A 15,774-nucleotide genomic window follows, 5' to 3' on the forward strand; every position below is an offset into this window, starting at 1 on the left:
GTTTTCAAATATGGCCTTTATTATGCTGAGGTATGTTTTTTCTTTACCTATTTTTTGAGTTGTTATAGTGGAAAGATGTTGAATATTGTCAAAATTTTTTTTTTCTGCATCTGTTGCAAAAAGTGTGATCATGTGATCTTCATCTTTCCTTTTGTTAATGGCAGCTATAAACATAGGTCTCAATCTTCTCAGATAATGTTAGATACTTGCATATTGAAGGAACTGAAATGCTAAAGATAAGTTTAATAAACTTTAGAGTAGCAAAACCCTAAAGGCAGATAAGTAGCATGGAGCTATCAAGTAGAATCCTACAAGTAGAGAAATTAGAGCTTAAATAATGAAAAATTATCATTTAAAGAATAAGTGACATGGCCATTTGTCTTTTCAATATCTACAAATCAAGACCATGCAAAGGCTACTGACAGAATGTTTAGTATAGCACTCTACACTCAGCCCATCTCACACAACTTATAAGCAGAGGTTTCAAGTCATTTTCCTACTAAAGAAATAATGGGAAGGCTTACAGGGAAGAAAAAAGATAACTATTAAAGGCTGTGTGATAGCAGACTAACAGCCCTGGCTCTGTGAATTTCCTTGTATTGTGTGAAGTATTTTTCTATAACTTTTGGCATTATATCAAAAGGAAGGCAAATGAAATTACTATCCATGATATGGACAATAGTATTTTTTCTTTCAGAAAAGCTAATCTATTCTACTTATATACATAAAATAAAAATTTAGCATTACTGAATAAACATTTCACTTGAATAATAGGACATTTTTGAAAAGCAACTATACATATCCAAATACATACAGATACCAAAGGGATAACTGAGATATCCTAGGGTCTCATCTGTTTAAAAGAAAAACTCAACCTACTGCTCATCATCCCAGGCAGAAAAGGCAAGTATGAAAAACAAAAAGGAATTCTGTCAAGAAATGAAAACATCCCACAGAGAATTCAATAGCACTAGAATGAGGATGACACTGAGAAATTCAAGGGCTATCAAAGAACCACAAAAATGTTATATATATAACTTAGTAAGAACCATAATGCTAATGTAAAAGAAAAGAACTGGTATATAAATTGCACGCAAACGAACCTTTACAAAATAGGCATCCTTGTACAATGTAGTATGGGTATAAAATGAGACTGCTGAAAGCAGTTTGTTAGTGTAGATTAAGATTTCATAGATCTTAATTTATTTTCCTTTATCCTCATATAAATCTCCTTTATTCTCACAAGCCCTCTTCTAGGAGAGGGAACTCAGAGTGATAGCCTGACACTTGGAGCCAGTTTTCTCCTCAAAACACTTGTCGATTTGAAAGCAGCAGCTAAGAGGCTGAAGAATTTAATCAGAGATTTTGGCAGTCTCACTAGCTTTCCTGATGGCTCAGCAGTAAAGAGTTCACCTGCAATGCAGGAGACTCAGGTTCCATCCCTGGGTTGGGAAGATCCCCTGGAGAAAGTACTGTCTACCCACTCCAGTATTCTTGCCTGGGAAATCCCAGAGACAGAAGAATCTGGCAGGCTACAGTCCATGGGGTCACAAGAGTTGGACACAACTTAGTGACTAACCTACCACCACCAAGAGGCTGAGAATTTAATCAGAGACTTTGGCAGTCTCACAAGACTGGATGAATAAAAACTGAATTTCAGGGCCTGTCAAGAAGGAGGGTCATCCCAGATTTTCAGTTATAACTTCAAAAGTACATCCAATAGTAAGGCTATATTCAAAATAAATGGCTGACCACCTGAAGAAGTGCAGTTCCAGTACTGTAGAGAAGTGGGAAGAAGCGATCCCACTGCCACTTTATGTGTGTGACACGAGAACTCACTAAAGGACGTTCACTTCACTCAGTGAAAGCTGTACTTAAAACTCTAATTACACTTGCACATACATGCATGCACCTAGTATAAATTCTTTCTAATATGGGATACTTTATTAATGTAATAAAGATTCAGTTCAGTTCAGTCGCTCAGTTGTGTCCGACTCTTTGCCACCCCATGAATCACAGCACGCCAGGCCTCCCTGTCCATCACCAACGCCTGGAGTTCACTCAAACTCATGTCCATCGAGTCAGTGATGCCATCCAGCCATCGCATCCTCTGTCGTCACCTTCTCCTCCTGCCCCCAATCCCTCCCAGCATCAGAGTCTTTTCCAATGAGTCAACTCTTCGCATGAGGTGGCCAAAATACTGGAGTTTCAGCTTTAGCATCAATCCTTCCAAAGAACACCCAGGGCTGATCTCCTTTAGAATGGACTGATTGGATCTCCTTGCAGTCCAAGGGACTCTCAAAAGTCTTCTCCAACACCACAGTTCAAAAGCATCAACTCTTCGGTGCTCAGCTTTCTTCACAGTCCAACTCTCACATCCATACATGACCACAGGAAAAACCATAGCCTTGACTAGACAGACCTTTGTTGGCAAAGTAAGACTGCAACTAGCTAAATTTATTGTCACTATGTATATAATGTTTTGAAGTGACATATATTTTTATGAAGTACTGTTTGGTTGGGGAAAAGTTGCCTTAATGTTTGAAATGTGTGAATTTTTTGGAACTTACTGGACAGAATGATTTAACTTTTAGCTACATTATGTTCAGGTTTAGTATTTTTAATGGTGGCATGTTTTGGTTCTTGAATTTTTTGCTTCTTAAACTAATAAGACCCTGACCAAACAATATACTCCTCATTTCTGTGGGTTACAAGCCATGCATTCAAAAAATAAAACTTTGATTCTAATTTTTATATCATAGATTCTTCAGATAAAACATTTAATTGCTGAAGCACTGCATAAGAACATTATAAAGTTTTTATTTTCTAGTAAAAATTTCCTCATACATAATTGCTGATATGTAGATGGTCTCTAATGTATACATAATATTTAAATTATGAGTAATGTTGATAATGCCCTTTATCATGTTTTAAAAATAGTACACAAAAATGTTGTCACCTTATGTATTTACACCTTCCATACAGAGAGTGACCATATTCAGCCTTTTTGGCTAAATACCACATCCAAAGACTCATGGCAGTATGTTAGATTAAAGCAAAATCAAACAAACAAAAAAACCCCACCCTGTTAAATCAGTTTAATTTGAAACTGTATATAGTATTATATATTTGCTAGGAATTGGATATTTGGAGAGAAGAAAGTATAGCTGACCCTTCATATGGAAAATATTTGAAAAAAAAATCCATGAAATTGCAAAAATCAAAACTTGAATTTGCCACTCATCTTCAACTATTTATATAGCACTTACATTATATTTGGACTTCTCTGGTGGCTTAGATAGTAAAGAATCTCCCTGTAATGCAGGAGACACAGGTTTGAACCCTGGGTGAGAAAGATCCCCTGGAGAAGAAAATAGCATCCACTCCAGAATTCTGACCTGGAGAATTCCATGGACAGAAGAACCTGGCAGGCTCCAATCCATGGGGTCACAAAGAGTTGGACTGAGCAACTAACACTACTACTAATTTGGGCCAAATCTTAGTGTCAAATTATTTCACACCCTGATTGGGTTAAAGCAATTTCCCCCCAATGTCGATGGCTGCCAAAACATTATACATAGCTTTATATTACCTCTGCAAAGTTTAGTATATTATATTGATACTAGGCACTAAGTCAGACATAACAAGATATGCAAGCAGTAAAACTTGACCCAAAGCTAAGATTAAAAATGAACACAAAAAACAGGCCTAGGTGATCCAGATGTTATGGTTATCTGATAGGGATTTAAATAACATTGTCTAAAACAGTCAAGAAATTAAGTGGCAAGATAAACATTTTTAGCATAGAATTGGAACCTAAAATTAAAGAATCAATGGGAAATTCTAGAAATAAAGTAAATCCTATAACAGAAATTACTTTTTTGAAAGTATATGAGTTTAACAATATATTTGATGCAACAGAAGAGAGAATTATTGAACTGGAACATTCTCAGAAAAAAACATCCAGACTGAATTATAGAGAACAAAGAAATTGGGGGGGGGGGGGAACAGAAAAAATAAAACCAAGCATAAGGACAAATTAGGCCAACATTTTGAAAAATCTAAATTCTTGCAATTGAGGTCATTAAGGACAGGGAGGCCTGGCGTGCTGCGATTCATGGGGTCGCAAAGAGTCGGACACGACTGAACGACTGAACTGAACTGAACTGAACTGAACTGAAGGAGAAGAGAGATTGAGGTAGAACAGTACTGGTGGAAGTACAGCAGAGAATTTGCCCTAAAATGAAAAACATCAAGCCACAGATATAAGCAGCACTACCTACTCCTAGCAAGAGAAAAGATCCGGGGGTGGGGGTGGGGAGGGACCCCTAGGAATATTGTAGAAAAACTTCTCAAACAGAAGAAGTAAGGAAAATCTTAGAGAGTCAGAGGAAAAGGACACTTATCTTCAAAGGAATAACAAAAAAGTTGACCGTTGGTTTATCAACAGAAAAATACAAAACAGAAGACACTGAATAAATCTCTAGTGAGGGTTTTGGGACCAAAACTTGCAAGCATCAGCACAGTGATTCTAAAATTCATAAGTGTGTGTTAGTTTCCTTTTGCTGTCATAACAAATTATTACCAACATAGCAACTTAATGTGGATAATACCCACTTATTACCACACAGTTCTTCTCCTGAAAATGTGTGTATACTTAAACGCTATGCTATAAATCAATCATAAAAATATAAAACATCTCTATTGAAATGGACAAAATTTTATGAAAAGGCAATTTTCGGAAGAAGAAAACTGAGTAGCCGATAAGTAGCTTATTCAACTGAATTCAATTGATTTCCATCAGGGGAAATCAATTTAAAATAACAATGAGATATTTTGTGCCCATGATACTGAAAGTATTAAGAAATCTGAAAATTTCAAGTGTTGGGGAACAAGAAGAGGGAATATAACGTGCATAGGCAGTGGGTAAGCACACAATGACATAAATTATGACAAGTCTTGTGAGAAATTCTTGGGGTTACCGTTTAAGCAAAATAGGAAATAGGGAAAAAAGAAATTAAAGAGGCTGATAGATTACTTAGGGCCTTATGTCCATGCTGTGACACTGGTGTTTTCCCTAGAAAGAAATGGTCAGACTTTGAAGGATTTATTCTTGTACAAAGATTGCTCTGGAGGCAAAATGTTGAATGGTTAGGAGGGAAGGGAGCAAGACAGGAGAAACCAGTTAGGACGTCGTTACAATGTGACACAGAAGTGATGAGAACCTAATGAAGACAGCAGCAGTGAGGATGGAAAAAAGGAAATATAGAGAGAAGATACTAAAGAATAACACTAACAGAATGTTGTCACAGATAAGGCAAGAAGGATAAGAGACCAGGAGAGTAATAGAAGTTTCAGGCGTGGCCAATGGGATGAATGATGAAACTCACTGGAGTAGGGTTCCTACTTTTCTAAAATGATGAGTTCAGTCTGGGGCTTGACTTAGAGGTTCCGTTAGTGTCTTCTCTTCTTTGGGGGTCAGTTGTTTCTGTGGATCTGAAGCTCAGCAGAAAGAAGATTTAGATGTAGCAGTCATCAGTGTATTAACGTTACTGAAAGCCCTGTTCATGGGTGATAGCTCTTGTGTAGAGCGTGATGGAACAAGAGGATCAGAACCCCAGGGATTAACATCTGAGAGATGGGTGAAGGAAGAGAAATCTGAAAAAGAGACTAAAAAGGAACACCCAGCCTGGTAGAAGGAAAACAGTGACCTTGGGGAAACATGGCGAATGGAGACTATTGGGCAGAGCAAATACCGCAGAGGCGTGAAGGCAGTGACTGAGTTGGTGGGAATGTAAATTTAACCACCATGGGAACCAGTGTGGAGGTCCCCCCAAAAAATTAAAAACAGAACTAGAACTATCATTTAATCCAGCAGATCCCCTTTTATATATTTATCCAAAGAAAGCAAAACCTCTAATTCAAAAAGGTATGTGCACCACCATGTTCATTGCAGCATTGTTTACAATAGCCAGGATGCTAGAGACAACTGTAATGTCCGTCAGTGGGTGAGTAAATAAAGTGAATCAGTGGTAGTAGTAGTAAATAAAATAAATAAAATTAATGAGTAAATAAAATGTGGTAAAAATGTAAAATGCAATATTATTCAGCTGTTAAAAAATTAAATTTTGCCATTTGCAACAACATGGATGGGTCTTGTGGGCATTATGCTAAGTAAAATAAGCCAGAGAAAGACAAATACCATATGACCTCACCAGTGAAACCCAACCTCCCCCCCCAAAAAACAAAAAGAACTCATAGATACAGAGAAAAGATTGGTTGCCAAAAGCAGGAGTTCAGTTCAGTTCAGTCGCTCAGTTGTGTCCGACTCTTTGTGACCCCATGAATTGCAGCACGCCAGGCCTCCCTGTCCATCACCAACTCCCAGAGTTCACTCAAACTCACGTCCATTGAGTCGGTGACGCCATCCAGCCATCTCATCCTTTGCTGTCCCCTTCTCCTCCTGCCCCCAATCCCTCCCAGCATCAGAGTCTTTTCTAATGAGTCAACTCTTTGCATGAGGTGGCCAGAGTACTGGAGTTTCAGCTTTAGCATCATTCCTTCCAAAGAACACCCAGGGCTGATCTCCTTTTAGGGGATGGCAAAATGGGAAAAGGAGGGCCACAAATTTCCGTTTATAAAACAAATAAGTCATGGGAATATAATGTACAGCATGGTGACCATAGTCAATATTCAGTAACACTGCATTGTATCAAAAGTTTTTAAGAGAGTAGATCTTAAAAGTTTTCATCACAAGAAAAAGAATCGTAGCTGTATATGGTGATCATTGTTAACTAGACTTATGATCATTTTGCCTTATGTACAATTATTGAATCATTATGTTGTATACCCAAAGCTAATATAATGTTATATGTCAATTATACCTCAATCTTAAAAAAGTTACCACTCAGTTCACCAACTGAGAAGGCATTGATTATCTTGTTCTAAGGCAGAAATACACTGTTGTGGTTGAGGAAGTGAATAAGAGATGAATTCATGACGTTGTCTTTCCTAAAGCTGGGTTGTGATGGCAGTGTGAGGTGGAAGAAGACTGTGAGAATTGTCTTTTTCTGCGTTGAATGGTGTAGCACTTGGCAGATATGTACATATTTGGGGGGAGAGAGGCAGTTTGAGGGAGAGATTAGTGTCAAAAGAAGAGAAGGAATGGAACTGAAACACCGAAGCAGCTGGAGGAGGCGGTAAGACAAGTTTCACTTCCGATGGAGAAGGGTTCCTTCTGCACTGTGAAGAGGTGGCTGGGACGAAGAGGTCACTGTGGGCAGGAGTGAACCTGTTTCTAAGGCAAAAGCGGGAAAACACACTTATCTCTGATGGCCCTATTTTCTTAGATCATTTTCTGACAGTAAAGCTGGAGACATGAGGCAGGGACTTGAACGTTGTTGAAGGAATGACAGAATGTGATGGCTCAGTTCATGATCACAATTTGCTGCCGATGACTAAGGAGCCAGGGGTGGTTGGAGACCATTGATTCATCTGGAGTCAGCAATCTGTGCTGTGTGTGTGTGTGTGTGTTCTAACAGTGCTCAACCACCACGTTGTATGCAAGATTTGAACATTTTGAATGATTTGACCAAACCTCTTTGAGAATTTACTAGCTGAAACAGAAGAACAAACACTAACATTTATTGAATGACCTTGGACATGCTGACTGATGTCTCTAAACCTCAGTTTGCTTATCTATGGGTGTGCATGCTAAGTCAATTAAGTTGTGTCTGACTCTTCAACCTTATGCACTGTAGCCCACCAGGCTCCCCTGTCCATGGGATTCTCCAGGCAAGAATACTGGAGTGGGTTGCCATTTCCTCCTCCAGAGAATCTTCCCAACCAAGGGATTGAACCCACGTCTCTTATATGTCTCCTGCCTTGGCAGGCAGTTTCTTCATCACTGGTGCCACCTGGGAAGTCCCTTCCTTATCCATAAAGTGGGATTAAAAATAGCACCTCTCTCACTGGGTTGTTGTGGGAATTAAATGAGATGATGCAATATTTCTCAAATTTTTGATAGTCACCTTCAATAAGAAATATGTAGCCTTATTGTGACAATTAAATGAGTAAGTACCAGTCCACAATACCTTCACCAAAATACTTGAAGACTTACATGTTTCCAAAATCAGAATTTGGAGGATTTTAAGAAAGTAATATAGTGACTAGAACACATATGACCTAACCCCCCAAAAGGGCTGAGAGAAGTATCCAAAATCAAGCAGTAATCTTTCCACAGTCAAACTGATGAGTAGTCACACAAACCATGAATGAAGACTATAACTAACCTTGTCTCAGTTTCAGATCAGATTTTGCCATTAAAGGAATTGAGTCAAATTTTGCTTTAAATCTTTTTTTGGTGTTTTTTTTTTTTTTAAGAAAGCTTTCGGTTTTTCAGATAGTTTTGGATTTTGGAATTATGGAAATAAAATTATAACTATATAGAAATATAATATTTTAAAAGTCCCTGGCATGTCATAAGTATGGTTTATATCACTGGTTCCATTTTTAAAATGATGACCCTAACCCACCAAAGGAAGTTAATGATGTACTAATAGGCTGTGACCCACACTTTGAAAAATGCTTATATATAAATGGTTAGCCTGGTCCCTGGTACATGCTAAGATCACAACACATATTAGAAAAAGTACCATCTTATATTTATATATTGTTTTAAATTTGCAGAATTCTTTTAAGCACATAGATGCTATTCATGTTCATAGTAACTTTATCAGAAATAAACTAGTTTAACTTTCCTCTTGACCTACCGCAGAGTTTTATGTCTCAGTGGTTTTGTGAAGAACAGTAAGAAATTTAAATAATAATAATTACACCTTCCTATGGCATCTCTGGACTTCCTAGGTACAGCTAGTGGTAAAGAACCTGTCTGCCAATGAAGGAGACTTGATGAGATGCAGGCTCAATCCCTGGATCAGGAAGATCTCCTGGAGGAGGACATGGCAACCCACCCACTCCAGTATTCTTGCCTGGAGAATCCCATGGATAGAGAAACCTGGTGGGCTACAGTCCATAGCGTCACACAGTCAGGCACGACTGAAGCAACTTAGCATGGCATGGCATGACATCTTCAGGGCTTTGCTGGTGGTCCCGTGGTTAAGAATCTGCCTTGCAATGCAGGGGACACAGGTTCGACCCTGGGTCAGGAAGATCCTCTGGAGAAGGAAATAGCAACCCACTCCAGTATTCTTGCCTGAAAAATCCCATGGACAAAGATGGTGGGACAGAGGAACCCCATGGGCTACATCCATCCATGTCCACAAAGAGTTGGACACAACTTAGCAACTAAACGCCAACAATGGCATCTTTACCTTGGTATCTGAAGCATTTTTAAAGCTTTCCTTAAGTATTTTATACAAAACTAATTCTTTTTCCATAGATAAACATACAGAACTAAGAAATCACACCATTTGCTTAGGGCACAAAATACACTATTTCTACATAGAATTTATCCAACAGAATACACTGCTCAGCAACAGCCTCCAAAGCATATTTATTTTTCTGTTCTTAAAGTGAGCTAAAGACCCGCTCCTCTGAATGCAATTTATAATCTTTGCATTTTATTTGCTAGTGCTCTTGGAGACATTAAAATAGCTGAGGTGAATGTCAAGGGTTTATTCGTGAAGCTCATTAACTCTTCCCCCGACAAAGAGCTGGAAATTGGAAATCATACTCTCCAACAAAATGTGGATGGACAAACAATCTCTCTCTACCGATTCCTTCCCGGTATCATAATGCAGGCCAATTCTACAGTAACAGTGAGTATAAGATATAAATGCTATGAACTAGAATTGTACAGGAAAAGGTTCATTTCCCCAGTCAGACTGTGGCTTAGCACTGGTGGTTTCTTTGATCTCTCTGTTAACTGTGATTTTTGGGTTGTTGTTAGTTAATTGTGTCACTTTGTCCATCTCTGAAAATAAATTATCATAATTAAATTTCTGCAGCTTTCTTCAATTTGGCATACAATACTTGGTGTTTTCATGCTTTAACTATCAAAATGAAATATCTAAGTTCTTAAAACTAAGCAGCATAGTCTTTAAAAGAAAGGAAAGAGAAGGTTTCCTTCAGTTCAGTTCAGTTCCGTCGCTCAGTAGTGTCCGACTCTTTGCAACCCCATGAATCGCAGCATGCCAGGCCTCCCTGTCCATCACCAACTCCCGGAGTTCACTCAAACTCACATCCATCGAGTCAGTGATGCCATCCAGCCATCTCACCCTCTGTCGTCCCCTTTTCCTCCTGCCCCCAATCCCTCCCAGCATCAGAGTTTTTTCCAATGAGTCAACTCTTCGCATTAGGTGGCCAAAGTACTGGAGTTTCAGCTTTAGCATCATTCCTTCCAAAGAACACCCAGGGCTGATCTCCTTCAGAATGGACTGGTTAGACCTGCTTGCAGTCCAAGGGACTCTCAAGAGTCTTCTCCAACAGCACAGTTCAAAAAGGTGATTCTAAAAGGCTCCTCCCTCTTTCTCAGGCATCCCTCTAAACTACACACACTAGCTTTGCAGTTATACAACTTGACATTACAGATTATTGCTGTTGTTCAGTCATTAAGTCATGTCTGACTCTTTGCAACCCCATGGACTGCAGCACTCCAGGCCTCCCTGCCTCTCACCATTTCCCGGAGTTCGCCCAGGTGTGTGTCCATTGAATCAGTGATGCTGTCCAACCATCTCTTTCTCTGCCAGCCCCTTCTTTTGCCTTCAATCTTCCCCCAGCATCAGGGTCTTTTTCAATGAGTCAGCTCTTCACATCAGGTGGCCAAAGTATTGGAAATTCAGCTTCAGCTTCAGTCTTTCCAACAAGTATTCAGGGTTGATTTCCCTTAGAATTGACTGGTTTGGATGTCAGTATATTTTAAAGACCTCTGGGACTTCCCTGGAGGTCTAGTAGTTAGGACTTCACCTTCCAATGCAGGGGTGCAGGTTCAATCCCTCATTGGGAAGCTAAGATCCCACATACCTTGAAGCCAAAAAACGAAAACATGAAACAGAAGCAACATTATGCCAAATTTAATAAAGATTTTTTTTAATCTTAAAAATAAAAACTCACCTGTTTAAAAGATGTGTTGCAATAACTCTTACAGTTATAAAACTACATTGAACTCCACCGGCAATTGTCATTAACAAAATCTTTTCCTACAGGTCTGGACAGCAGCATCTGAAATAAAGCATCAGTCACCATCTGATTTTCTTTGGAAGGAACACAACAGGTTTCACACAGGCCCAAACTGTACAACCATCCTGTGCAAACCTAACGGTGAAGTCAGTGTCCAGTCCTTAATAATAGTTTTTAATAAGAACGGATAGCTCTGCTTATGTCCTCCTTTCCCCTCTTAGCTCGCTCAATGAGTTTTTCATCTTTAAAAGCTTGGAAAGAACCATCACTAACTGTCATAACATGTCAGGCAAATCAGTAGCAGCCTCTCTTCAGTGCCAAAGAGGTGCTTATAGTTTGGCAAAGATAATTTTAATATCCTGTGTTTCTAGAAGCGACTTCAAGTTTCAGAATCAAGCATGGATTTTATTTATGGCATTTGGCCTTCTCCTGAAGGATGAGAAAGGAAGGAACTACCTGTGGGCTTTCTTCTATTAGTTTCTTCATTTCTCGATTGCTTGTTGAGATTCTTCTCTATTCCCAGGGCTGTGATAAGCGTGATAAATGTTGGGAATGTAACACAGGTCAAGATTCCTACTCTCAGAGGACTATAGACTCTCACTTGTGGCCACTATATACTTTATTCGGGCTTCCCAGGTGGCGCTAGTGGTAAACAATCTGCCTAACAATGCAGGAGATGCAAGAGACGCTAGTTCGATCCCCGGGTGGAGAAGATCTGCTGGAGGAGGAAATGGCAACCCACGCCCAAGGTTCTTGCTTGGAAAATCCCATGGACACAGGAGCCTGGTGGGCTACAGTCCACTGGGTAGCAAGGAGTTGGTCATGACTGAGTGACTAAGCACACACACACACACATTATGCTTTATTCACTGTCAAATTAAGTCTATAGAAATAACTCTGATTCAGGAGGGAGGGGATATATGTATACCTATGGCTGATTCATGTTGAGGTTTGACAGAAAGCAAAATTCTATAAACCAATTATCCTCCAATTAAAAATAAATTAAAAAATAACTCTATATAACTCATTACCAATATTCTGCAATTTTATACTTTCACTCTGCCTTTTTTGGTATAATATTAGCCTAAATATATACCTCAAAACATGCCAGTAAAGTGTAAATGTATCCCTTTTTATGAGAAAAAATTTACTTCTTTCTCAAAGCCATTCTTTAGATTTTTAAATCTCTGCCTTTTCTTACCCCAAGCCTATAATTACTAATTCATACAATATATTGATCAAAATCTATTTCTGAGTTTCTTTCTTGCTGCATTATACCTGACTGTCCCTTCAGAGTAGATTTGCTAATTAATTAAGAGCTATTTAATGTCTTTTCGTGAGAACACACAGCATTAGATGGAGTGAATGCTCTTTAGATGTAAATTTGCAGGCTTTACTCACTCATTGTCTCATATTTCTATGGGCACAAACTGAATTCTATAATACTTCCAGTAGTTGTCACTGATGGGGAAAATAAGGTTATGTAATCTAAGTTATTTACTCACCTTCGTAAGAAATCATTAGCAGAACTCAGGTTAGGATTAAGGCATTCTTGTTTCAGACCTTTCACATTTATCCACCCATTTAGCCACTGTGTAAACACTTTAGGCTTCCCTGGTAGCTCAAGATGGTAAAGAATCTGCCTGCAATGCAGGAGACCTGGGTTTGATCCCTGGGTTGGAAGATCCCCTGGAGGAGGACATGGCAACCCACTCCAATATTCTTGCCTAGAGAATTCCATGGACAGAGAAGCCTGGCGTGCTACAGTCCATGGGGTCACAAAGAGTCAGACACTTTGTGTGTACAGTGTCCCAAGCACTGGGTGTTGAACCAGACAGACAAGGTCCCTGAGCTCCTGGAAGGCACATTTTAGTGAACTGTCCCTCCTTGCCACTGAATTAAACTTGGCATTTTGAGTTTTCCTTTTACTGATTGGTTTGATCTACTTGGCACATATAGGTTCAGACCATTTCTTCAGGGTGATGTAAACACAAGTAATTTTGTCTGCTAATATAAGAGTTAAACTGGTTGATTCATACAGAAAATGTTTACATATATTTATTATCTGCCAAGCTTTGTGCTAGAAGCTAGGGAAAAAAACATAATTGTTGCACGATTCTTGTCCTCAGAAAACTCGAGTCTGGTAGTAAAAATTGATATGTAACAATAAATAACTGCATTACTGTGAAACAATGCTTTAGTAGAAGTTGGTGCACAGAGTGTGGCAACTCAGATTAGAGATTCAACCCTGTAAAGGAGAGGATCAAGAAAAACATTAGAGAGCATAAAGCACTTGTTTTGAGTCTGCAGATGAGAGAAGTTCACCCAGTTGACTTGAATCATAGTGTGTTGCCCCTTTCCTCCTCCCTAACTCACACTTCCCTGTGGCTTCTCTTATTTTCCAGTACTTAATTGCTCCCTCAAGCCACGGGGCCTTTGCACATGCTTTTGCATCTCCATAGACTCATTCTCTCTTCCTCTACTTACCTATTAATTCCTACTCACCCTTCAGGCTTCAGCTCAAGTCTTTTTTTTAACATCAGTTCCTATTGGAATTTCCACCCCATGGTAAAGCAATCAGCATTGTTTAATTCAAATAGAAAATATTTCCATTAACTACACTGAGGTGTGATATTGTCAATCTAAAAGCCCTAATACAAGCACAAAATTCTCCCCCCTTTTTTTTAAACAACAATTAATTCCTGTTCTCACCTCAGTGATACTGGATCTCACTATCTGCAGTTGCCGGGCAAATTTTTCTTGAAATGATAGATTGCTACATTCCAATAGACATGCTGAAAAACAGATCCAAGCTTTCTTTGCGATCCTGGAATTGCTTCTGTTGATATAACTTGTGTGTTGAAAATAATTAATATCTTGTGGGGAAAGTTACAGAACCTGAAATCTGACTAGAACAATAGTAGACAATGACATAGACTAGAATAGGTCCTGAGTCTGGACTTGAAAAATACTTAAAAAAAAAAAAGTGTGGCAAAGAGAAGTTATATCATTGTTCAGTCACTAAGTTGTGTCCAACTCTAAAAATAGAAACCTAAAATAAAGTATGACAGATTACTTTTTGGTTCATCACTAACTTGGCAATACTTAATATTCGATCAGTTACAAACCATATGGTGTAATATAAAGGCAGATTTAGTCTTGCTTTGTCATGAGTTCATGTAAGGTTATATAGTACAATCACTATGATTCTATGAGGCTATTGACTTTTAAACAAGGCTAGATTTTTTTTCAGAAACCACTTTTTTGTCCTATATGATTTGTAGCCTCTACATTTCATGTCAAAAATTGAATGGGCATCTCATATGACTGAATGCCTTGAATTTTCCCAATACATTGTTCTCAGAAAATATGGAATTCTCAGTGAATTCTGGTGCTGTAGCAACTCATGAAGGGCTGTTTATATGTGCATTATCTCCTTTGATTCTCAGATTATTTAAGCATTATACAAAGGAAGAAAATGGGGCTTGGAAAGTTAAATGGCTTTCTCAAGATCACATGACTGGCAAAATGGCAAAAGTAAAATAAAACCAGACATTCCAACTCCAAAAATTTTTCTGTTAGGTACTAAAAATAGCCCACAAGGTTCATACGGTCAACATTTCAGAAGTGAGATTAAAACTATATCATTTTATTTGATCACATTATCATTGTCATTATCAGTAGATATTTTTAAGTCCCTTATAATACGGGAAGAAATAAAATATTGCTCTTGGCTAGGAAAGGCTTACAATCTAATTGAGAGAGATTTCACTCAAAAGATGATTAACATATTTTCCACAAAAATATCTATTTGAGCTGCAAAAGAGGAGAATCCCTAACTGATGACCTGAACCAAAAGTGGGGTTTTCTGCTGTGATCTATGAAATTAAATTTTTTCTTTGCCTAGCTTAACTTGCCTTGTGTTGTCTTTATGTCTGTTTAACTTATCAAGGCATACAGAGGGTTTTTCAATGGATACAACATCAATCTAAGCCTCTATAATTTTATAAGCTAAAAACAGATCACAAGAACAAGTAGATGGGGTACACTGCAGTGCTTAACTTTCCCTGTTGAACAAACACATAATTATCAGTCCCTACACATGATTTTTCTGAATGATTTTTACACATATATGTTATACATGCCACGTATTCAGGAAACCAAAACAAACTCCCCACCTAGGATTCTAGCTTGGAGAACGTGGTTTCCTCTTCATGTCTTTAGTTTTAACACCCATTTTCCCATCTCAAATAATATATGTATATAGAGTGTGTTGCCACTTCCTTCTCCAGGGGATCTTGCCAACCCAGGGACTGAACCTGTGTCTCCTGCTTTGCAGATGGATTTTCTACCACTGAGCCACCATGGAAGCCCCATATTTAATATATATATATTTATATTATATTTAATATTTATGTTATATTTAATTTATATAAAATATTATATAAATAAATAATATACAAATATATTAACTATTAAATTTTAACTTATTAATATAACTTTTTGCACAGTTCCTTTTAATTATGAAATTCAGTAGCTTAATTGAATCTCATAATGCTGTCATATAGCCACCACCTTCCCCATTTTACATATGAGGACACATTCCAAGGGAGTAAGTGATAACCTGCCTGCGTA

General features: G+C 38.3%; 1 protein-coding gene across 1 annotated transcript in view; it reads left to right on the plus strand.

Annotated features, from left to right (window-relative positions):
- LMNTD1 (lamin tail domain containing 1) overlaps nt 1-15,774 on the plus strand; it is a 103,853-nt gene that overhangs the window by 26,788 nt on the left and 61,291 nt on the right. Inside the window, exons 5-6 of the mRNA XM_068971497.1 lie at nt 9,593-9,779; nt 11,166-11,285. Coding sequence (XP_068827598.1) covers nt 9,593-9,779; nt 11,166-11,285 — 307 coding nt within the window. The remainder of the gene's footprint in view (nt 1-9,592; nt 9,780-11,165; nt 11,286-15,774) is intronic.

Source organism: Capricornis sumatraensis, chromosome 4, assembly GCF_032405125.1.
Source record: "Capricornis sumatraensis isolate serow.1 chromosome 4, serow.2, whole genome shotgun sequence".
NCBI lineage: Eukaryota > Metazoa > Chordata > Mammalia > Artiodactyla > Bovidae > Capricornis > Capricornis sumatraensis.